This window comes from Acinonyx jubatus, chromosome D3, assembly GCF_027475565.1.
Source record: "Acinonyx jubatus isolate Ajub_Pintada_27869175 chromosome D3, VMU_Ajub_asm_v1.0, whole genome shotgun sequence".
Classification (NCBI taxonomy): domain Eukaryota; kingdom Metazoa; phylum Chordata; class Mammalia; order Carnivora; family Felidae; genus Acinonyx; species Acinonyx jubatus.
The window spans coordinates 64296511-64321634 of record NC_069392.1 but is presented as its reverse complement, the minus strand read 5'-3'; the positions used below and the strand labels follow the sequence as shown (position 1 = coordinate 64321634).

Sequence of the window (25124 nt, the reverse complement as noted above, 5' to 3'; positions counted from 1 at the left end):
CAAGCCTTATTGTTTTAATCTTGCGTTCTTAGAACAATAGGATTTTAGGGTGTTAAGTTGCCTTTCTTTAGCAACATGAGTGTAAGGCACTCAACCCCCAGTGAAGAGACACTAAACACTTTTCAAATGAGGGTATTATTCATCAGTAAAGCAGGAGATGTCTGATCAAAGTTGGGGTTTAAAAGCTCTCCTGTAACACTAAAAAAAACCCCTAAAATTATGACCAAAAGGCTGAATATTATGTGAAAGAGTAGTCCTTTGTGTTTCCAAGAATAAGGTGTCTGGGCTGTGGTCACGTTAGCTCAGTCTGGGTGAACACCTGGACTCGTATCCAGAGAAGAATCCCTGAGAAGGCAGTATCATGGTATGTGCGTTTTTGATTGAGAAGCCAAGTAAATGGTGACTGATAGACGTCCCTGCTTGCATCAGGCCTCCGTGTATCTCAGGGGGTGCGGGGCCTGTCTGCAAACGTGAAGGGTTTGATGAGGCCAGGGTCCACTGCCTTGTGGGCACTTGCACATGTGTTATGCAGTTCCAGAAAAGGATCCTGGGCATGCAGCCTTCCCCAGCAACTGGGATTGGGGTCCTATGGTTTGGAAGGTTGGCCAAAGGCCCTTGAGCTAGGAAAGTGCATAAGGGAGGGGGCTCTGGGCCACGCAGGGGACACTGGGGTATGTCTTACCCCTCAGACAGTGAGCTGAGGAGAAACAGAGTCCTGGGGCGAGGGTGTACGTATATTAGGAGGGGGCAGCTCTTCTCTCAGCCCATGCCCTCTGGGGGTGTGCGGAGATAGGAGGACACTAAGGGGCTGTGGGTTGGCCTAGTGGGCTAACCCTCCAGACTCCGTCTTCTGTTACCCCAGGAACAGAGAACAGGGTGGGGGCTCTGGCATTACCACGTGGGTCAGGGTGGGCAGGTGGGAGAGCTTCATACAGAGGCAGTGGTGCTGGGCAGTTTAGTCCTGAGCTGGTGACACCCTCCAGGGGGCCCTGCAGTGGCCAAGGAGCTGAGGAACTCATGGGGTTTCAACATTGTTGGGAGTTTTAGACCCTCTCTCTGACATTTACTTGTTTACCCAACACTCAAGGCTCTCATGAATGGTTAAAAAGACGAAACATATTAGTCCTTATTATAATCCACTTAATTGGCTAGAAAGTTACTTCTACAAAAAGTTAAAAAAATTTTTAATGTTTATTTTTTAGAGAGACAGAGACAGAGCTTGAGTGGGGGAGGGGCAGAGAGAGAGGGAGACACGGAATCCAAAGCAGGCTCCAGGCTCTGAGCTGTCAGCACATTGCCTGACACGAGGCTCGAACTCACAAACTGTGAGATCATGAGCTGAGCTGAAGTCAGATGCTTAACTGACTGAGCCACCCAGGCGCCCCTAGAAAGTTACTTCTTAAAATGGCAACCACCAAAAATTGAATTTTTCTTTCTTGGAACTTGGGGGTTCTAAAATAGTTGTACGGGATTCCCTAGCTGTTTTTCAATTCTACAAAATGCCTAGATATCTTTCCATTGAACATGTGGCACAGAGAATGCAAAATGTCTTAACCTTACCTTTCCTAACATCAGCTCCTCAGAGCCAACGGTTTAGAGCGATTATGCCTTCAAGAGATGTTGCTGGGGTAAATACCATGAAAAGGAAGCCTACGGAGTGAATTGCCAACCTTTTCTCACCTCTGGCTCATGAGGGTCCTCTTACACACACACACACGAATCAACAAGGATGAAGCTAACACTAACACAAATATTTCTTTTACTAAATAATGTGCCTTAGTGTAAATGCACAGTCCTTTCTACCATGCTGTGCTGTTGTGTACTATGAAATGCTAAATAAAACTAGGCATCATTATTTCTGAAAGGTCCTCAACAAGCCCAAGTGGCTTTGTGGTTAGATGATGAATTGCCAATAACAAAGTTGTAGAGTGGGCCCAGACCATGGGGTAGTTTAGTGTAATGCAATGCAGGAGAACCTCAGACAAAATGTCTTCTTAATTATCTTGGAAGACTTCCAGAGGCCAGCATTATATACAAAATACTTGTAAAAAACATTAAAAGTTCTGATATATAGATGTTTCTTAATGAAGGAACACCTGCACTTTATGGTGTGACCTTGGAAAGCCAATGGAATCAACTCTGGAGGTTGGAACAGAGACTTTAGCCCACAGGTGGCTGTGTGACATGTATGCCTTTAATGGTTCAGTGAGATTGATGGAAGGAAATAGACAATGTAAGTTGAATGAAAACTGGAAGAAAGCATCAAAAAGACTTTTTCCAAAAGGAAAAAGGAAAGAAACCAGTTCTAATAGTCAGGAGGCCAGAGTGCTAATCTTTAAAAAAAATTTCTTAATGTTTATTTATTTTTGAGAGAGAGAGAGAGAGAGAGAGAGAGAACAAGCGGGGGAGGAGCAGAGAGAGAGGGAGACACAGAATCCGAAGCAGGCTCCAGGCTCTGAGCTGTCAGCATAGAGCCTGACTCGGGACTCGAACTCACAAACCGTGAGATCATGACCTGAGCCGAAGCTGGACACACAACCGACTGAACCACCCAGGTGCCCCTAGAGTGCTAATCTTGACTTTGCTCTTCACTAGTTAGCTGTGTGACCTCAGGCCTCAGTTGTTTCCTCTGTGCTATGACAGTGTGGCACCAGAAACAGTCTTGTTAGCTTCTGGAAAGAGAACGGAAAAGGATGGTGGCTAATGAGATACTGCACGTCCACTGCCTTGTATGGTATGATTGTTAATAGTCATCACTTGTGGATGCTTCTGATGTGCAGAGTCAGTAAATGCCACTGTAACATGGCATTTGGACAGACGCTGCCTTCTTGGCTTCCGTGTTACCTACCAAGGGCACTTGGACCTCTGACCAGGTGATGTTGGGCACGGAGGATGGAGGCTGCAGCAGCATTGTGGGGAAGAAGAGGTTGTAGTGGCCGGTGGCTGCCAGGTACAGGGTCACAGCGATGTTGAAGGGCAGTGTGAAGACGGGGAGGTCCCACTTGCTGAAGATGGTGCCCAGGGCACTGGAGAGGATGGGGCTGCAACAGAAACACAAGAGACTGTTCAAGAAGCTCCGGCCCTGACACTAGACTGAGCAGGAGTAGAGGGGTCCCTGGACTTTCCTGAGGAAAAGCAGCCCGCTGGGTATGTTCTCTGAGCCCGACTGGCCCTGAGCAGATCTCCCTCTGGCCCCCTCCGTGGGCCTGGCACGGTGATGGGGCAGATGCCCAGGATCCATTTCAGAAAGCGGGAAGACCTAAGGCAAGGGGTCACAGAACTTCCTTGATAAGTCATATAGCTCCACGCTCAGGCATGAGGAGAGAGGACAAGCTGGGGGAGTGACCAGGGAGGGGGATCTCATTCATTCGTCCATTCATCCATTCATTCAACAAATGTTTGTTGAGCAGCTAAGAGTACCAAGCCTCCATCCAGAGTGTCCTATGATTTCTGGAGGAGAAGGGGAGCTAAGCCCTGATCCTCTGAGGGCTCTGTCTGGTGGCTGGTCCTTTAGCCCACCCTAGGAGGTTGTCTCAGTCTGGTCCAGGGGGTTCTAAGGACAGGAAAAAGCTGGGTGTGGCAGGGAGGGGGCAGGAGGAATGAGAAGGTTTCCAGAAACTGACAGGAAGCTGTAGGGTGGCTCTTCACATTTCTCTGTCCTCTGGTTGAGTAGGACCAGAAACCCTGTTAAGTCTTAAAAAAAAGAGTAAAGAAGGGCTCCTGGGCGGCTAAGTCAGTTAAGCATCTGACTCTTAGTTTTGGCTCAGGTCATGATCTCACAGTTTGTGAGTTCGAGCCCCACATCAGGCTCTGTGCTGACATCACGGGGCCTGCTTGGGATTCTCTTTCTCTCCCTCTCTCTCTGCTCCTCCCCAGCTCATTCTCTCTCTCTCAAAAATAAATTAAAAGAAAAAAAAGAGTCAAGAATTGTAGGTAATGAGAGTGCCCGCAGATCACCTGGCACAGTGCTGTTGCTGTATGACATTAGCAGTTATTTCCAGTGGATGTTTCTGTGAAAGCTAAGTCAATGCCACCTTAAAATTGAGTTTAGACAGACAGCTGGGGAGCTGGGATGAAAAGGTTGGCAGCCCTTGACTGCACCCACAGCCTTAGGAGCAAACTTACCAAGACATGGACATAACGATGACAGGGAACAGAAGCCACCAGTAGTAGTTGCCCTTGTCTGAGAACACAGCCATCAGCAGCCCCACCAGCACCCCGTTGTAGCCATGAAGTCCTGCTGCGATGGCGGACCTGGGGGGATGGAGGAGGGCTGGTGAAGGGGGGACTCCCCAGGGCTAAGGAGGGCCACTGCCTTCTTGGTTTTCCTTCTGACTCACATTTTCCTCAGCTGGGGCCTGACTGCATATACACCTTCAAGCAGATGGCTCCTCTGGGAATGGGAAGGGAAGACATCAACCCTTTGCATTTCCCTGGACAGTGTGTAGATGTTACCAAATAATCAGGGAATGGTTGTGTTTAGTTATTAGTGTCCTTTTTTTTTTTTAATTTTTTTTTCAACGTTTTTTATTTATTTTTGGGACAGAGAGAGACAGAGCATGAACGGGGGAGGGGCAGAGAGAGAGGGAGACACAGAATCGGAAACAGGCTCCAGGCTCTGAGCCATCAGCCCAGAGCCTGACGCGGGGCTCGAACTCACGGACCGCGAGATCGTGACCTGGCTGAAGTCGGACGCTTAACCGACTGCGCCACCCAGGCGCCCCAGTTATTAGTGTCCTTAATCTGAGGAGTTTCTGAGCTTGGAGGCCAGCAGTGAAGAGATGGGAAATGGTCCCCACGGGAAGCGACCTCTGGCTTCATGCTTGGACCCTGGGTCTCCTGGAACTTACCTGTCCTGGCTCAGGATGAGAGCTGTCAAAGTGGACACAACAGTTCCCAAGCAGCCGGAGATGGCCCACCAGGGGTTCTGGATGAAGAGGCCAAGGACGATGAGGATGCCACTGAGGGGGTTGTTCACAAACATCACCTGTGACGTACCCCGGAGGACCCAGTCAAGGAACTGGAACACTGGGGATTTGTCTAAAATGAACCAGGGCAGGGAGTCAGTCAATGCTCAGGTGTACTGGCCCTCGGGGAGACTTCAGTGGGCGGATGGAGGGTCGGGGAAGCTCCATGTCCAATGTGGGTTCACAGGGCACCAGCCTCTGCTGTCACCTGCCCCAGAAGAGGGTAAACCAAGAACCCAAGAGGGTGTTTGACTGCCCAGAAAACTCTTCAGACCCATCACCAGCTGGCTGTGGTCTTTAGGTTGTTTTTCAAGCAGTGGGGGTAAGGTACCCTGAGCTATCTATGTCTCCGTGATAGGGGCATGAATTTTCAAGAAGACATATCCAAAAAGATAATTCTTTTGCTGCCTAGAGGGTGTCAAACCCATGGCCTGAGCCCTGGGAAGATTCCTAGAAAGAACTTATCTGAATAGTAGATATAATTCTTCCAAGAGTCATCTGTAGGGTGGGCACTTTTTTAGAACGCTGACTCTAGAATCCCATGCCTAAATGCCCATCCCCTGATGGGATATTTGTTGAGCACAACTGCTAACATTCAGAAATGAGAGCTCACACACTGACATGTATTGTATTTCTACCCCACGAGACTGCATTTGTGTCCTACCAGCAAAATCCCTGTCCCTTCTAAAAGACCGAAATGGCACTCAGTCTAGTCTATCAAGAAGGCACTGTGCCTTCTGGGGACGGCTGGAAGTGACACTTTAGGGGTAGGGTCAAGGGATTTGCTCTCAGGACCTTTACCTTTAAGACCCTCACCACACTCCTTCATCTCCCCTGTGATGTAGCTGAGGGCTCTGCTGACCCTCTTCCCACTGGCAGCCATGTGACTCTGAATCCAGGAAGTCTTGGAAACGTTCGCTTCCACCTTTATCTCAGTGTTCTCCTCCATGGTGTCTAGATCCTGCCCCGGGGACAAGAGACAGAAAGACATTCCCACATCCTGTGTTTCTCACCCTGAGAAGCGACACTTGTGCTGGCTCTGGGGCCAAGCTAATATTTTCATTTGCTATTTAGAGAAATTGCTATTTAATCATCTCCGTGTTTCTGTAGACTAGAACACCTTTTGTCTTGTTTGACATGTTACCTCACTTAATATGGCCAACAACCTTGCAGTACAACAGGATACTGTATTTATCCTCATTCTATGGGTGAGGGCTAGGGCATGGATGGAAGGTTCTCATTGGCAAAGGTCAAGGTCAAACAGCAGAATTGATATTTAATCACAGATCTTTAGACTCTTTATTTAAACCATTACTTCTACGATACCACACTCTTTCCAGGTGAACTTATTCCTTATTCCACACCCCCCAACATGTCTAGTCTTTAAAATTTAACTGTCCATAAAATTAAACATATAAAGATTCTGTTTTTGAAAATTGGTACCAGCTTGTTTCCCAAATGCTTGAATGCCAGATTTAGAGAAGACAGATAACTAATTCAAATAAAAGGGATATGAAATTTTATAAAGTAGACTATGAAAAATAGACATTTTTATCCCAGGTAATTATGTTTCTGGAAATATGAATTCAAGAGACATCTTTTCTGGCCCTTTCTCCCTAATCTGCTGCAGGTTCTGTGTCTGTAGGACCCTGCCCGATTCAGGCCACTCTTTACTCACCAGCAATTCAACCGTGGGCTTCCGGTACTGATAGGGAAAAGGGTCTTTGGTTTGCCTCTCCTGGTGTTCGCCTTTTCCAAACACTGGAGTTGAAAGAAAGCACATCATCAATTAGGACACCTCTACCCTGGCGTATTAGCAGCAAATTCTTACAGTTTTCCTATTCCACTTGAGGAAGCCCAGAACTGTTGTATCTTGCAGCTGGAAGACCCCCTTTCATTTTACTGGTCAAGAACCCATTTGGGTTCTCACTTTGGGTAAAAAATATACATCCCCATGTAAGCAGGACACTTTATACAGGAATTCAGGGAGTTCCGAGACTTGAGTGTTTCGGCCTTGGTGCTTTGGTTCCCTCTTGTGGTCAAGTGTGAGGATGGCAGGCTGGGCTCTGAACACCCTGTATTTTCAGACTGAAGGGACCATTCCCACTGAATTCATGAGCTTTCAGGGAACCTAAGCACTAGAAGGATGCATCAATGGCACCATGTGCCCACTTTTGAAAGGGCAGGGGCTGCAAATAACAGTGTTTTTGGGAAGTTACACTATGCAGAAGAAATAAACTAATTTTGGAATCTTTGAAAGAAAGGGTGGGAGCAAAGAAAACTCCTCTAGACGTTGAGGCCAGGTGCACGGCACCCTGATGGACCTGCTGCTTGTGTGTGAAGCCCCCCCTCTGTCTTCCATTGAGCAACTCCCACGAAACCTGTATCTCAGTTTCCTTTGCACGCTCTGCTAGTGCTCCCCACCCCCTCGGCCCCCAACCACAGTGATAGAGGATGTTTGGAGGGGGATTGTTAGAAGAAAGCCACACAGTCTTCCTTGACATGCTAGTGGCACCTGTCAAATACAACCCCCCGGGCTACAGGGTCCTTGAGCTAGCTCAATGCCCTCTCCATCTTGTGTGATGTTTTCCCACACCACCCCAGGCCTGTGTCTCTGGGATGGCCACTTTTGGTGAGAAACAACGAGGCCTAGATGCGCAAGTGCAAATGCAAGAATATCACTAATGCATCTTCTGGGAAGCACGCGGTTTGTAAAAAGGACACTAACAGGTCCTCCCCCACTTTGTTCCTTGCCAGCTGTGTGACTCTGGGCAAGTTGGTTCCCCTCCCTGAGATTTAAGGGGCAAAATTAGATTGGCCCTCTGCCTTGGCTCTTCACGTGGCTGCCTTTGAGTCTGATTGGGGAGGACTCCTTGTACCCCCGCTTCCCCTGACTCCTCCCTGGCTTCCCCACCTGCTCATTTTTGGCTGACCTCTGGACCTTCCCCTCTTGGCCTTTGGGAGCCCCCTTCCCTCTGTGGCTCTCCATCTGTTTCCTTGGCCTTGATATCTTGACCGCTGCTGTAGATAAAAACTTTTCACCTCTAGTCTTGTAGGTCATCAGTAGTTTGTGGCTTGGCAGAAATTAGAATCTCATGGGGAGATTTGAGAGATCCTTATGCCCACCCTGGCTAATCCCCAGACAAATTAGATTGGTGTCTCCAGGGATGGGATGCAGGTGATTCCAATACGTAGTCAAGGCCTATAGAGTCGGCTGCCTGTCCCAGTTCCAGCATCCCCCTGTTCCTGGGAGGGTATAGACACTGGGGTCATGGCTGTGGTCAGAGGTTGGGTGTGATAAGAATGAGCCTGGTCCTCATGTCTCTCCCTACTACCCTATGAACTAGGTACTGCCATGGTCCCCATTCTAGAGATGAGTAAATTGAGGACCCGAAAGCAAGGAGGAGGCAGTGCACACCTTTGCTCCTTCTCCGAATGGATGACCACTCGATGTGGAACACGCTCCTGGGCTTGGGGGGCACGGCTTCTGAGCCCTCATCGGCCCTTGGGCTGGTTGTGGCTGGCTGCTCCCCACCAACACCTGGCCAGGGGCAAAATAAGACAGGTCGGTGTCTGCCCTGGCCTGTACCCTGTAAGAGCCAGGCAGGCAGCGCAGGGAAAATCACGTGCAGAAGCTGGAAAGGCAGGCACGGTGTGCTCTGAAGCTTCAGTAGTAATCACATTGGTGCATTGGATGCAAGCAGCATCTTCCCCCCTTCCTCCTGCTAAAACATCCACTTCCTTTCCCCGCAGAAACCATATCACAGACCATAGACATGTCAAGAGCCAGTCTGCCTTATTACTCCAGCAAGAAACTACCCTAAGACCTACTTAACTGGGCCTTGGCCAGCGTGGATGGTGGACCTGAGCTGGCTGCCGTTTCTGCCCTTCAGCCAGTGCCTTGTCAGACATCTGTGGCAGGGGGTGTGTGTGGGAGCTCCTCAATCTTGGCAGCCCTTTGGAACCACCAGCTGCTTTAAAAGATGCAGGAACCCTATCCCGGACCAATTTTAAAAATTAAAGTTTTTAAATGCCCATTTTATTTAAAAGATAGCTCCAGTGAGTAGCTTGGGTTGAGAATCCCTAATGTGGGTTCTTCTTACTCAAAATGTGGTCCTGGGATCAGCATCATCAAACTCATCTGGGAGCATGTTATAAATGCAGAATCTCAGGTTCCACTGGACTGTCAGAATCAGAGTCTACTTCAACAAGATTCCCCAGCTGTTTCTGTGTACATTAAAGTTTGACAAGCATGAGTCTATGGGGAGGTAATGGTCTGGGGCTATGACCAGCTACAATAAACCCTCTGCTGAACTTTATTATTTCAGATTTCCACACATGGGGGAACACAGCACGCTCCTCACTTGGGACAGGATTTCTCAAAGCTGGGTCTGAGAATCGACACCATCAAGTCACCCTGGTGGCTTGCTGGGATGCTCGTTCCTGTGCCCACCCCACATTGATCAGCTGGAGTATTTGGTGGTCCCCAAGTATGCAGCTTTAACACATTCTTTAACATTTTTTTTAATGTTTACTTATTTTTGAGAGAGAGAGAGAGAGAGAGAGAGAGAGAGAGAGAGACAGAGTGCTAACAGGGAAGGGGCAGAGATAGAGGGAGACACAGAATCTGAAATGGCTCTAGGCTCTGAGCTGTCAGCACAGAGCCCAACATGGGGCTCAAACCCACGAACCACAAGATCTGGACCCAGGCCAAAGTCGCGCTTAGCCAACTAAGCCACCTAGGCACCCCTTAACACTTTCTGCTTGGAGCTCCAGTAGACTCTAGAGTTAGATGATTTAGTGGTTTGGAATAACACCTGGGCATTGTTATCTGCACAAACTGGAAAACTGAGGCTCAGCATGGTTTCTGAAGCTTACCTACAAACAGTGAGCCATGTGACTCTCAGCCCCCAACCCTTTCCTCTGCATTTTGTTGCTCAGAGTCTGGTTTGTGGGCCAGTTTCACGGACATCAAATGCAGACTCTTGGGTCCCATCTCAGACTGACCGACTTGGAATCTTTTTTAAACCAGATCCCCAGCTAACTTGCGTGCACACTGAAGTTGAAAAACTGGTCTAGATCACACTTCTCAGATAAAAATGGCTTTAGCAAAGCTTAGAATATAGCAAGACCAACAATCAGAGAGTATGTGGGACACATATGAGCAAGGAGAGGGGTTTTGTCTATCTTCTCAGATTCAGAGGTAAAACATGCAACCATGTCCATTTCCTCTAGGCTCAGGGTGGGGAAGAAACTATTTCAGCATCCTGTCTGTGGGTCAGCATTGGGCCATAACTCCCCATGCTGGAGAAGCCCCCCCACCCCCAACCCCGATCCCATGCTTGAGATACACCTGGAACATAAGCCTGCTATAGGACACCTGTGCAGACAGGTTTTGCACCAAGGGACAAGGGGGTATCATACATCACCTGATGAAGTGGGGCATTCTCCCAGAGCACCCATCCCAAGTGTGCATCTGCCAGGCTAGAAGGGCCCTTCTGCTGGCCCATTGCTTCTCGTTCCTTATATGTGGAGTGTCAGCTGCCCCAGCCACTCCTGGGCGGAGGAATATTTTACCTTAGCCTCCTAGACTGAGAATTGCATGGAGTTTCAAGATCACACTCTACCTCCTGTGTCCAGAAATATCAACTTACCAAAGTCACACCGTTCATTAATCATAGTACAGCCAGGAGTTGCTCCCAGCTCTCCTGACACCCGATTTGAGGCTTTATAAATGGCTGCAGAAGGTCTGGCTCACCTTTCATGCCCTGGCCCTTCATTTTGAGCCTCCCAGATTCTGCTACCTGCTTAGGTCCCAGGAAAGTGGGGCAGGGCCCATATTACTATGTGTTCCTAGCGTTGATGTCCCAGCCACAAAAAGCAAAAACAAGAAGTATCTTTCCTTCCCTTGGCAACTTATTTTGGTCTTTATTTAGGGTGAACTGGGGAGGAGGCATCACATATGGCCCGACACAGGGTTGGCTCTGGGTCTCACATGGGTATTACTGGGGTGCTGGGCTCCACCTCCAGGTGGAGGGCAGTGGCCCCTCTGGCTGTGCTGGATAACAGTTGAGAAAGAAAAGCGGGAACATTGCCACCAAGAAGACTGGAGATAAAGTAACACATTTCCCGCGGCTGTGAAAATACTTAAAGATAAGGGGATAGCAGTTTACTGCTGCTTTTGGGTCAGATTCCCAGGACTTTCATAATGGATAAAGGCGATTTCAAGACTATCATGAACACATCTATCAAATGTTCCAAAAATAAATGTTCCATTGATGTGGTGGGGGATACAAAGAAAACAACAGTAACACTGGCCAGGAACCAGACTCACTCATCTCTGCATGGAGTTTTTCATTGACAGTTTCTCCAGTGCAGGCATGGCTCTCAGAAAGAAATGTGTAGATGCCATAGGCAGCCCTTGCAAACTCAATCTATAGAACTATGGCAGATATTTTGGAGGGGTACCCTCCATTTCGATCTCATATTGTTATGAAGATAATACAAAAGGCTCTGGGAAATATTTTGCAGGGCTCACATATCAGATACCTTTTCAGTGAGGCCATGTCCCTCGGATGGCACATGACCCTTTGCCTCCTTCAGTCAGAAGGGCTCCTGGTCCCAGTGCACACCTGGCATTTTATACCTGCCTGCACTGACTCTTACCTTGTCAAGTGTCAATTATGTGCTCTTGTCTGTCACCTTCACAGGATGGTGAGGTCCTTGGAAGCCTGGGTTATACCTGATTGTCTCGGCTCCCCCAGCACCTACCGTAAGCCTGGTATTCTGTAGGCACTCAGAAGCATTTGCTGAATAAATTGATGAGGGGTAATTATACTACACATTTTAGTCTCTGAATGGTATAACAAACAATCATTGGATATTTCAGGGTGTGAACTATTTTTAAGAATAATACATCTCGTCATAATTGTTAAATGCTTGATAAATATTGAAATAAAGGTGAGAGTCTTTCATTGGTTGACAGAGGTAATAGCTGAGGTGTGTAGGGCTTTGCAGGTTACAGGGTAAGAGCTGATTATTTTCTGTGGTACTTGGACACAAGAAGGGAAGCTTATAAATGGTGATACAATGCTTGGCCATCTATGACCAACCAACCAGAAACCCAGGAATACTGTGAGAGTGGCTGGAAGAACCCGGTTAATTACAGAGAAAGAAACAGGTCACTGAAGACAGAGATCATGCTTGATAGGATTTGTTTTCAATAACCGGCATGTTCCACAGGTTCCTTCTGGGTGGCCACAAAGCCCTAAGTGGTTCAGAGGTGGGGCTGGGTGTTCTATAGCCCAAGAGCAATTTTGTTCATAACTCACTTTTTCTGCCCCTAACATCATGGCACACATAGAAAATAGTGTGTGGCATGGTGCAGTAAATAGATAATGTTGTTTATGGCCAGAGGGTGTAGGCCCTCGGACTCCGGCCCCACCAGGCCCACCTGGCCCCTCGGAGGGCCAGTGGTTGCTCTGCCAGCTCAGCTCTGTGTGCTCTGCTGTACATGGTTGGAAAGCTCTGTCCCTCATAGCCCGTGGGTAAACCTTAGCGGCTCACTAACTCCTCGGCCTGCCTGCCTTATGTAGGAGCCGCGGCTCTCCTGCTCTGACAAGCTTTATTAAGCATCCCAATGCATGTAGCTTCACACTGCCATTTCAGGGGCACTGTGTCCGCCCTCGAGGATTGCCACCATCCTGTGTTTTTATGGGCAAGAGTCCAGCAACGCTTTCCTCCCGTTGACTCACACAAGGAAAGAACAGTTATGAGCCACAGTATTTGTTCAGAAACACTTTCTGGAAAGCAGTGTCCCATAGTACTTATGCCTCTACTGACGTCGAACGTACAGAAAATGTCAACCATTCAAATACCAGGGTTAAAAAAGAATTTGTAGAGGAGGCTGTCAAATACAATTTTGAAGCCTATTGGAATTTCTTTGAGAGGAACCGAGCAAACCCAAACCATGTATGACATCGTTCAGAGGATGAAAACTGATCTAGTCCCTCTTACTGAAAGTCAATCTTTAATCAAGCAGGCCCACGCCGAAATTATTTCTACAAGTTGTCTTCCTCAGATTTTGAACAGGTGTTACTGTCTCCTGCAGGTGGATCGATGCCATCCACACATCACTTATAATGTCTAACATATGGAACATCTGGAACCTACCATCAAGATCCATTTGTTACTCCTCCCAAAACAAGAGTTACCCCCCAACCCCTCCCCCCCACTACAAACCCACCTGTGTATCATTCCATCTGTGACACCTAATAAAAGGCCAGGGAAAGTTCTGGGCCATTGTACACCAGCTTCTTCTCTGGTAGCGGTGTTTCCATACCCCTTGCCCCACATCCTCTTTCCTCTGCCTCCCTTCTCTCCATTATCTATGGCAGACATAGCTAATTAGTCATAGCAGTCTCTCTCAATATGTTCCCCAAACAGCCTCAGACTCCTTTTTAACACAATTCTCAGACAACCAATACTAATTATTTAGAGTTGGCACTTGAGAGTAAACTAATTTTCTCCCTCTAGCCTTAAAGGGAGGTGTCGATGCTGTACAAGTTTGAGAGAAGGGGTATATCAAGGCTATGGTGTTGACAGCTAGCAGAGAGGCCTGGCCACAGGCATCTTCAAGCCTCACAGGATAGCCTTCCCTCAGCAAGGTCACAAAAGCTCACATCCTTTGGTGCCAGTTTTGGAGGAGATTGCATGCCTTACAAGGTTGTCCATTCTCTGATAAGATAACTTCAATATCCTGGAATCTTCCTTATAGGGTGGCTATCTGTCTTCCAGAAACACTCACTCTCTGTACTACACATAATATGTCTACAGTAATCTAAGATGGCTGTGTAAGAGAGGAGCACCAGAGGTACAGGTTGTTCAGTTGGGATGTTACGATGTTTATATATACTGAGATTGTCTAGTTCTATTGGCATGTCTGAGGAAGGGTTACTGAGGAGAGGGGCCAAGATGCCTGGACCAGGTACCTCCACCCTGGAAACAGCAGGTAGTGATGCCTGGGAAGGAAGTTTTCAAATTTACTGCATTAGCTTCCCACAGTTCAAGTCCACATGGTGCTGCCCCAGGAACCACACTGATGTCAGAGCCATGGGTCACAAAATTGTGGGAAGGATAACAAATAGTGTGAAGTCTCACCCAGTGGGCAGCTAGTTCAGTAAGGGGATTGAAGGTGGATGGATTAACCAAGTTCCATCACCGCATGAGGTGTGAGTTGGGACCCCTGGACTTTTTTCCAGGCTCTTTTATCATCTGGACAGGTCCTTGGACAAACCATGGTTTCCTTATCTATAAAGTAAGGGCTTTGAACTATACCTATTTAATAGCTCTTTCAGCTAGAAGCTTCCAGAATCTAAACTCTCTTTAGAATACTTAGTAACATTCCCCATCTCAGGACTAGCTTCCCCAGACACCACAGCTCAACAGAAGAAAGGGATAAAAAGATCAGCCTTTCTTTTTTTGTCTCTTCCTTTGAAAAGTCAGATGGTCTTGTTGGCTGGGGTGGGGGTGGGGGGAACTACGGTTCAGTTCTCTCCCACAAGACCTCTTACCTGGGCTCCTTTTGATGTTCTGCACAAGGTTGGAGGAATCTAGACCATTGGGATGTGGCAAGAAGCTTCTTTCAGACTGAGTGGCGTTTCTGGTCCTCAACTCCGGATGCTGGACTTTCCCCTAAACCCAAAGCCCTTCGCTTCCTGGATCCCTTCTGCCCATCCTCTTGCTGGTCCTCTGTAAGTTCACTTTACATTCCCTGATCCTATGCCTGGCACACGTCTTCCAGTTGAGAAAGGGTATCATGGAGGAGGAGGGAGAGGAAAGACAAATCTTCTTTTTGCAGCTTGCTCTCACACTGGCCTTCCTGACAAAAGATTACCTTCTACACACCCTGAGGAGGACTGGCTCTGGCTACCATGGTTCTCCCACCTGCTTTGATCAGGCAGGTTTCCTTTAAAGGGGCAGAGCAAGGGATTGTGTAGTAGGAGCTTCCCTGTCCTTCCTAAATTACTCCTTTCATTAGAAATTTGCTCTAGCACTTGCCTTTAAAGTAATCATCTAAGTGTTGTTTCCTCAGGGGGCCAATTTGCCTTCCAACCTCAATAAACTCCCTTAATTCCCCATATAGGCAGGGCACAGGCTGGGGAACAGTATTGCCATCAGCATCTTGATGGAAATTTCTGCATAGTCCAATAATAGATGCTGTCCTTCTGGTTCTGTGGAAAATTTCAGACCTGTCCTCCTTCTGACTTTTCCTGATGGGGGTCCCAGGGACTCACCATGAGACCTTCTCAGAGCAAGAAGGGCATGACCTAACTCCTGCCTCCAGAAAGGACTTGAGGTCTATATATTAGGGAAGATGGCCCTCCCACATCCCATAGGGCTGTGGGGTCTGGTGGGCTGGAGTTTGAGGAGGGGGGCCCAATCTAAACATGTTTTGTTTGGCTTTGTGGTATGATGGGTCAAGCATCACTCCCCCCACCCTCTCCCCAGCCAGCCCCAGGTTTGTGTATCTCCCCCTGCTGCACCCCTACCATGCACACACACACATACTCTGTCAGTGATGGGGTGTGAGGCGGCCTACCCAGGTTTAGAAATAAAACCTCACACTGAGGAAATTAGCTACACCTGAGTAGACAATCTCCCCACTGACGTCAAAGGCCCCCTTCCCACCATGCCAGGTGTTTTAGAACTGCCAAAGAGGGGTCCTGATCACGGAGATCCTTCTGAAGAAGGAAAGCAAACAAAGGGGGGAGGAGCTGGAGGGCCCAACATTCCAGGGACAGGTGTGGAGCTGACTAGAGATCAGTCCCCTGCGTAGGGTCCCTACTTTGGTGTTGCTAGCTCAGGGCCCATGGATGTCTGCCAATGACACTTTTCCTTGTTCCCCAGCTGGCAGTCCTTGGCTCAGCCCTGCATGCCATATCTGTTATCCTCTTGCTCTGGTCTTTCCTGAGGGTTCCTGAACTTCTTGTGGTGTAGTCCCTCCAGACCCCTAAGCATCCATCCGCCCTAGAAGTGACAGGATATATGCCATCTGAGCACAACATGTAACTGGTGTGAAAAGACAGGAAGTAATTCTGAGGAGCCATTCACAAGCTCACATGCAGCCCACGGGCAACTTAGACATGTAGAGTATATGTCATACACACTAAGGGTGGGGCAATCAAATGCTGTCCTGTGAGACAGAAGATCAAGATGGAATCTTGTCCCAGATAGATCTTACTGAAGGCTGCAGCTCAGATACCACGTCTCCCCAAGACATCTGTCTATCTCTACAGATTATTTCCTTAAAGCCTCAATCAGAATTCACATCAGAACGAAGTTTTCTTCACAGATCTCATGGGTCCCTTCAACTCCACATTTCCAATCTTGTAGAGGGAGGAGGGATGCACTGACTACTAGGGCCTAAACTTGGGGAGGTCAGATTTTTCCGGAATAGGCCAGAGTTTAGGTGGAATAAATGCATGCTGAGTTAGATGGTCTCCAAAGAGCGACTTCCTTTACTTAATTCTGTTCCAGCAGCCCATTCAGCTGTAGGAGGGGGCTGGGGGCTCCTACTTATCTATTTACAGAGAGTAAGAAAGACTTTTTTTTTTTTTTTTTTTTTAGCAATTCCTCATCTCTCTCCTTGGAGTCTTGCAATTCTGGTTTCACTAGGGACAGAAGTGTTCCCTATGGATTCTTCTATCTTCTTTGAATGGCAAGAGGTGGGGAAAGCCAGGCAAGTAAAACAGTTTCACATAAAAAGTGAATGCCTTTCAAGTTGCCAAATGAAACTGTGGTTTATTGAGTAGAAAGCATACCCACACTGAAACTGCCAACTCCTAACTAGTTTGGATTATAGCTATCCCCAGACTCTCACAACCTTTATGACCCAAGGAAACAAAGCTCAGACTCATATAGGAAGCATAAACAAACTGGGGCACATGGGTTTGATGTAACTACAAATGCAGGCCATGAAGATTTGAGTTTCCAAATGGGCAGATCTTAGAAGACTGACCCAAAGAAGAACTCCCCAAGAGGGGAGAGTGAGGGGACAGTAATTCAAGGACGAGGCATAGTTGGCTGATGTTGGCCCCTCAACTTGCATCTGCACAAGCAACCATGTTGAGCATTTTGGTAAACTAACCAAGTGGCTAAAGGTCAAGCTATAGGAAAATCTGTAAAGGCAACAATGGTATGCTTTTGGTACATTTGATCTCCATATTCTTAACTTTTTGTCATCTCAGTGATGCTTCTTTCTCATTCCTCTATAGGAATCCAGGGCCAGAATATCACAGAAACTATTGTTGGAAGAGAGAGGCTACATTGTCATCTGGTCTACCCCCACCCAAAGCAAGCATTCCCAACAGGCGTCTAGTACTGCCTTTGTTCTTGTATTGCCAAAGCAGGGAACTCAGGGTCTCACAGGACTATTTCTCAGACAACTTGCATTGAGAAAAAGCACCCTTATCCATTGATTCAAAGTCTGTCTGCTTGTCATTCCCACTTAGTTGTCCTTGTTCTACCCTCTCAAGTAATGCTGAGTAAGCTGACTTCTTCCATGTGCATTACCTCATACTGCAGATAGCCATGGCCCTAACCATTTCTTTTCTTCTCCAAGCCAAATATAACAGTGTCATCATCATTTCTGATGAAATAAGGGGGCTTCAGACCTCATTCACCCAGCTTGGCCTCACCTAGCATGTCCTCCATTGCCAAAGACTCTCTCAAAGTATGCTACCCACTTTTTTCCTACTTTCCCCTCCTTTTTCATCCAACCTATTCTCAGAAGTGACTCCTTCAACTTAAGATGCAAATGATTGATCATGCTTATTATGTTACCTTCCCGGGATTGTTTATATTTTAACAGGTTCAAAGTCCTGACCTGAGGGGATGGCTAGGAATGTTTGGGCATCAGCTAATGGCAAGATAGAGGACAAGAGACAAGGCACAGAAATCTTCTTGGGACCCTTACCTTCTTTCTTGATACTTTTCCTGGACAGAAGACCAATCTAACCAGATAATTCACTCAAAATAATGAAACTGGTGCTGTGAACTTACATGACTTAGGCAATCTGTGGTGTTATCCTCATCATCACCTCAGGTGAGACTATTCACCTGGCCAGGCAAATTCCCATAAAATGAATTCCTTGAAGGCAGGAGCTGGGTTGATTCTTTCCTGGTTTGTTGTCAAGTAGAGACCTGAGTAACATATTAATAGTTCCTCATACATGTCTTCTGGATGAATGAGTGAATGAGGTCAGACCATAAGGCAGAATTTCTAGGGCCTTGGCTCATGAAAATTGGCAAGCAGCCTTGGGCACAACAACAAAACAATATAAACATACATGGATATTGAAGTTTGGTCCCCATCCCTAAGATTTTCTGAAATGAAACATACAATTTTTCAGCTAAAAAATTCAACTTATCTCTTGAATTGAAGGAAAGAAAGGCTACTGTTGGGATTTGAATCAGTGACCTGCAAGATCAAATGGAAGAAATATCTCAAAGCAAAGCAAAAATACAAATGGTAAAAACTGCGAAGGAGGTAAAGCAACTTGGAACAGAGGTCAAGGAGACTGAACACGTGGATAATAGGCATTCTGGATATAGAAGAAGGAAAGGATGGAGAAAGAGCAATAATCAGACAAATGTTGGAAGAAAAGCTGCTGAGCTGAAGAAAGATTTAAGTGTTGCAGATTTAAAGGCAGGACTGATGAGACAAGACACACACTTATGCTTTACTTAATAAAATTCCTGAAATCCACTGATACGGAGAAGATCTTACAATCTTCTAGAAAGAAAGAACAGGTTATTTACAAAGGAAAAAAATAATGAAATTGACATCAGAGTTTTTATTTGTAACACTTGAAAGCCAGAAAATAAAGAGCAATGGTTACAGGCAGCTGAAGGAAAGGCTGGGGCCCAGGGACCCCCAGCCAAAATGCCATTCACACGCAGGGCAAAGAAACTTTGTGGATGTGCAGAGTCTGAGAACACGTCACCCATATTCTCTCATATTATTTGAACAAAATACTCAATATTCAAGCAAGGGTTCTAAACAAGTAACAAATGAATCACAACAAAAGGGGAAGGTGCAGAATAGAGGAAACAGTGATAGAAAGTAACATGTCCACTATACGTAGTAAACTCCAAATGGACAATGATAGAATTACTGGGAATGTGGGGCATAGAGGCCAAGGAAGGATTCTTGCAAAAATGAGAGGTAAGGGACAAAAACTGACAATGATAATCTCAGCATAGATCCAGGGGTGGGTGATGCTGGAGAAGTAAAAGTATTGTAAGAATGGGGGCTTAGGGGAGGAGAATAGTGAAAGTGGCATATGGGCTTTAGTTCCTCAGAGTGGGGAAGGAGCATTGGAGAAATGGGAAATCTTGTCAGGGTAAACTATTTGGCATCTTGTTTTTATATAATAATAGAGAAATATACTTTTGATCATGAGTGTTGGAAAAGAAGCAGGAATGACTAGTGAAATGGAAAAGAATGGTAGATCTTCCAAATGAACAAAGGAAAGAAAGAAAAAGATGATAATGTGATCAAACTTGCCAAATGAGGAAACTGAAAAAGCAAAAGCAGTAATCACAAATAAATGGTACAAAATAAAGTAAGGTGGAAGAGGTAAAACCAGCATATTGATGGTTACACTAAATAGGAAGAGATTAAATTATCCTATTAAATTATAGAAACACTAAGATTAGGTTAAATACAAAAACTTTGTTAAATGCTATTTTTAAGAAATACAGTTAAAAGAAAACGATGAAGGTTGAAACAAAGGGATAAGAAAACACTAGGAAGAAAAATAGGTATGGCAACATTAATGTCAGGTTGGAATAAAGTTAAAAGCATGAATGAGGATAGAAATAGGTAGCGTGTAATAGTAAAAGATAACATTTATGAAAAATCAATGACAGTTATAGTCAATGGGCACCAAACAAGGTAGTTGCTAAATATTTGAGACAAATGTCATAAAAATGCAGAGAGTTTCATGAAACTATACAATTATAGTTGAATTTTAATAAACTCTTTTCAGAATTAAGATCCTATAGACAAAAAATAAACAAGCACATAGAAGAACTGAATGATGCAATTAATAAATAAATTTAATATGTATTTCCTTCAAATCAAAAATTTGCATTTTTTATCTCCAAAATCAATCAAATACTTGGCTACAAAGAGAGATTCATATAATTTTAAAATAGAGATTTTACAGGCCATCCTCTCTGCTCATAATCTAATAAAACTTGATATACAAAATTAAAATATATCAAAAGATCCCAAGTGCTAGAAATTAAGCAATACATTAAATAATTTTTGGACCAAAGAGAAATCAAAACTAAAATTACAAACTATTTAAAAACTGATTAAAGTAGAATACTTTATTCCAAAACCTATACCACACAGCTATAGTTGTACTCAGGGGGAAATTAATAGCCTTAAAATGCCTTTGTTGTTAAGGAGAAAGATGTAAAATGAAGAAACTTCACATCAATTTTAAAACATTAGGAGAAAATGAACATTTAAATAAATCATGGGAAAACAGGAAAAAGAAATCAATAAAATAGAAAACAAACCAAACTGTAGAAAGGACAAATGAATCTCAAACTGCTTCTTTGAAAAAGACAATAAAATGGATGAACCCCTCACATACTTGATTAGGGAAGAGAGAACAAAATTCCATAAGACTGGAAAGAGAAAGGAGAGCCATAGATACAGGACGGATTGAAATTACTGTATGAGAACATTATGAGTAACACTATGGCAACATTGGTTTAAATCTAAAGAAGATGCATTATTTCTTAGCAAACAAACTGAAGTTTTGACCAAGAAGACGTAGAGAACTTGACTATGGAACTTGGCTATGTCAGTTATCATAGACAAGACTGAAAGATGAGCTGAGATTGATCATTTAAAAATACAGCAGAACGACACTGTTTCATGGCAGACAGTGGAGCTCTTCCGTGAGGAGTAGAGGAGACTGGAAAGGGGGTGGGGATGATGAGGTCAGAGGGAGGAAATGAGAAGGTCTGAGGAGGGAATAGTGGAGACAGGGAGGGGGGTGTGATTGGGACAGGTTAGGACAGCACCTTCTCTACTGTCCCCTGATGCCCAACATACATTCCTTCTCTTTTTAATGCCTATTTATGTTCAGCCATATTTACGTCCAACTACCATTTGTGCACCCAAGAGCTGCTGCCTAGAGTTTAGGATGATAGCAGCAAAGCAGCTGGCATGTGTACCCCAAATCTCTTCTCCTTCTCTCCTGGTGGCTCGCTCCTGTGCAACCTCATGTTGGTGGTAGTGTCTCTGCTGTTAAAGCTCCTGCCCCTACTCATCCAGGGGGGCAGTGGGATGGGAAGGAGAGGGTGAAGTCAGGACAAGGTCACCGCAGGGAGTTCTCCAACCCCCCTATCACTATTTGGGCTATTTCAGAGGACATCTGGGCATCTGTTTATGGCCCACGCGCAGGACCTGCATAGGGCTGACTTTTCTTAGAGGGATGGGGAATTCTCATTTCTGCCCCACCCTTCTCCATGCTCATGAGAGACACAAAGCATCTGCCCACCAGGCTGGCTTAATAAGATTTGTTCTGCTCCAGAAGGAGCCTGTTTGACCACATTGGGGAAATACCATCGATTTTCTGCCTCTTACTCCCAAAAGATGTCTTTTGAAAACATTTCATCACTCCTGGACAACATCTCTTGGCAAGAATTCAGTGATTCACAATACTTCATCCAGACAGTTCTTTCTTATTCTAAATTAGTAGGTGTTTTCCTATTTCTACCTACATATCTGGCCATCTTTATTATAGTGTATTATAGAATTTCTGAGGCCCTATGGTTTTTGCTGAACATACTTTTTCCTTTTTCTGAACCACTTAGCTTTTATCCATGTTTCTTCATTGAGTTTGACAGCTGGCAATGCAGTTAACATTTAATTTCTACAGGGGTGAAAGTGGGAACTTGGGAGGAAAAAAAACCCCAATACCTGTAACTGAAGTGGACCTTGTTAATGACAGAGACGTGGGGTGAGAAAGAAACGGACAAGAGACACTCTTGTCCAAGTACACACACACATACATACATACACCCCCAAATAGTTTTCCTGTCCTGGAAATCCAATACAAAGCACAGTTTAAACACAGCTCCCATCAGATCCAGTTCTTGGGGTGGAGAGTCTCCTGGGCTTAAGTAGGTTTCCAGGTGCAATTGTCCATAATGAATGAACACGTCAACTGGTTCTGTTATCTCTTGTTAGAATGTTTTGGGGGTGGCTCTCCCCTCCCTTTTGGGTAATTCAGTCCTGCCTGGAAGCCTGGCAGGGAACTGAAGCCCCCATCCTTTGTATAGAGGGGTTCATGCATCTCAGAATGGCAGGACCCTCTGGCCCTCACCACTACTCCCTTCCAAGCTTGGGATTCTAGGAGCCTCCCTGCTCTTCCTGCTGGAAACTCCTGTACTAAAGGTCAGGTTTCTCCCCCGCCCTCATGGTGGTATGCCTGTTGGCAGAGGTGGAAACAGAGTGAGGGAATGGAGGAGGGGGAAGCTTAGGGAATGGCTCCCAGACATTTCCGTGGAAGGAGAGCCTGTTTAAAACTGTAGCCCCTAGTGCCTGGGGTCTATCAAAGAGCCTCAGATCTTCCAGATTCTGGTCATAGTAATCTCACTTTCCTAAAAAGCTTCCAGTATCACCCAGCATATAAGTGGTTATGTGGCTGTCTGTTGTAAAGAATTTGGTGATGTCCTATGGGCCTGCTGCCCACAAGCTCCTAACCATTATTATGGTGAACATCCATGTCAGGCACTGGCTAAGTTCAGCTTTTGGGTCCAAACTAGTTTGTTTGTTTAATAGAATCTTCTTGGAATACAACCATGTTCATTCATTTATATGTTGTCCAAGACTGTTTCATGCTATAATGACACAAGTGAGTCTTTCTATAGACAAAATAAAAAATATGTACTATTTGACCCTTTCCAGAAAAAGTTTGCTGAGCCCTGATCTACATATAAAGACTGAATGTAAGCTAATGGCTGTAATTGGGAAGTTAAAGTATGAAATTCATGGATAATTGTTAGTCCTACTCAGGCTAACCATTTGTTTTAAGTATCACAGACTTGATAAAGCTTCCAACACCCATAAGCAAATAGGAAAATGAAATAAATTTCCCCAGATTTTCACACATTGAAATCAGATACTTTTCTCAATTGAGATCTCTACTCAAAGTTGCTGGTTTGACTTATACTGAGAAATGCTTATCCTTCATAATTTTATCCTCCATAATAAAACTCATATATGGGATTCTAATCTTTATTAATTGCTTCCTGCTATTAGATATCATCTTGCCCTTTCCTCTGACCAATGAATGTTTGAAATATCCTACTTAGACACTCCCAATTCCCTAATTATCTCTTTTGACTTTAACAGTCTATCAGTGTGAAATTCCTCTTTTTTGTAAAGCTGGGTGTGCCCATCAACCACTAGCTAAGCGCACTAAGACACCTTCAACTCTTTGTGCATATCCCCTGAATTTCCACACACTCTGTTTCTGTATCTGCCTAGGAACCACTCAGCAAGTTCAATTTTACAGCATCTATTATTTAGTTAAACATGCCAAGAAGATCATCTTGTAATCATCTTCCCAAAAGACTAAATAGAAACGTTTTTGCTTTAAGACAATGACATTTAAAGCACATGTCTTACTTCTAACTCCAGCAAGCTCATACCAACATTCTCTAATGTCACACATGGATAGTTATGGTGATCTGTGCAGAGAGAGAAAAATCAGCCATCAGGATAAGGGAGGTACAGGTGTGTTTGGTTACACAGGTGCAAGGAGAGGCACAGAAGGTGAGTGCTGTTGCTGATTGACCCAGAGTTGAGACCACAGGGAGCAGACACCAGGTCCACGCAAAGAGCATTTCAGCCTAGAAATGGGCTAGTCACCGCTGGGGGACTTCTCTTCTTCAAAGTTCTTCACTGTCAGGTAGTAGATGCGGTTGGCCTCTGGGTAGGTGACTTTGCTGAGTGGGAGCTTATAGATGGCAGGGTTGTTGGTTGTCAGGAGCAGGAAGATGAGGGTGGAGAGGCAGAAGGCCCAGGTGCCTGACGGCACACCAATCTGGAAGCAAAAGCATTGGGGTCTGAAAATGGTCCTAGGCTCCAGGGACCCTGGGGGAGAAGGCTGTGGTAGCAGCTGAGGACCCTATTGATGACATCGGTTTTTAGGTTCATAAGATAAGGTTAGTTTGGTCTAGGAATCTGAGATATTGGTACCTTTGGGCACAATCAGAATCTTTTAATGATGGAATTGAAAATCAGCCTAGGTATGACTTCCCACATCCAGCCACACACAAGTACCTCCATCTGTCCATCTAGGTTCTCCACTGCTGGTTATACCACTCTTTTGTGCACACACACAGCCACCTCCAACACACCTCACAGGCACATATATGCAATTTCCAGTCCTTCTCTGGACATTTGTCCTGGATAAACCTTGACAAAGGCATTGTGTGGATACAAGCTACCAGAATGCATTCAGGATTCTTTCACAAACTGTAAATGTCCTAAAGCCCTGGCTGGGACAGGCATGTTCAGGAGAATCCAAACTTACCACCGACATTATGTTGGACAGGGCTGCTCCCATGTATGCACAGAACAGGGCTGTGGAAAAACAAGGACCATGGAGTCAGCTTCCCAGGGTTTGCCCCCACCTCTTCCCCAGGGCAGGGGTCCTATACTGTCTCCAGCAGCCTTGGTGTCTCACCACATCCTGACATCTGGCATATTTGCCTGACATTATTATGGTAGCTTTTTTTTTTTTTTTTTGCAGGGAGGTGTGGCCAATCTCCCATCAGACTGTGTTCTGAGGGCAGAGATTAAAGCCTTCTATCTCCTCCGCACTTCTATGGTGGTCTTGCATACAGTCAGGGGTCAGTAAGTATTTTTTGCTTGTCCACGCTGACCTTGGGGATGTGTGGCTGGATTATTATCTGTCTTAGGAATGAGTGGTCAGACTATATGAACCCCCAACAAGGCTCCTCCCATCCAAGATTCTGAGCGGCCCTGATAGAACTTGTTGGACCCGCACCAAGCCTTACCAGAACTGGACCTTACTGGTCTGTGAACTTGTCCCTAGG

The 25124-nt window shown here is 45.6% G+C and overlaps 1 protein-coding gene across 7 annotated transcripts in view; it reads right to left on the bottom strand.

The window, feature by feature from the left end:
• Positions 1 to 25124, bottom strand: part of SLC14A2 (solute carrier family 14 member 2) — a 442799-nt gene that overhangs the window by 6790 nt on the left and 410885 nt on the right. For 4 of the 7 annotated variants that reach the window (XM_053205528.1, XM_053205526.1, XM_053205525.1 and 1 more), the window contains 8 exons: positions 24599 to 24648; positions 23932 to 24106; positions 8386 to 8508; positions 6646 to 6728; positions 5769 to 5928; positions 4851 to 5040; positions 4126 to 4254; positions 2849 to 3041 (listed from right to left, as the gene is read on the bottom strand). In XM_053205528.1, the coding sequence (XP_053061503.1) occupies positions 2849 to 3041; positions 4126 to 4254; positions 4851 to 5040; positions 5769 to 5928; positions 6646 to 6728; positions 8386 to 8508; positions 23932 to 24106; positions 24599 to 24648 (1103 nt within the window). The other 3 variants (XM_053205529.1, XM_015070011.3, XM_015070012.3) reach the window with 3 other exon arrangements.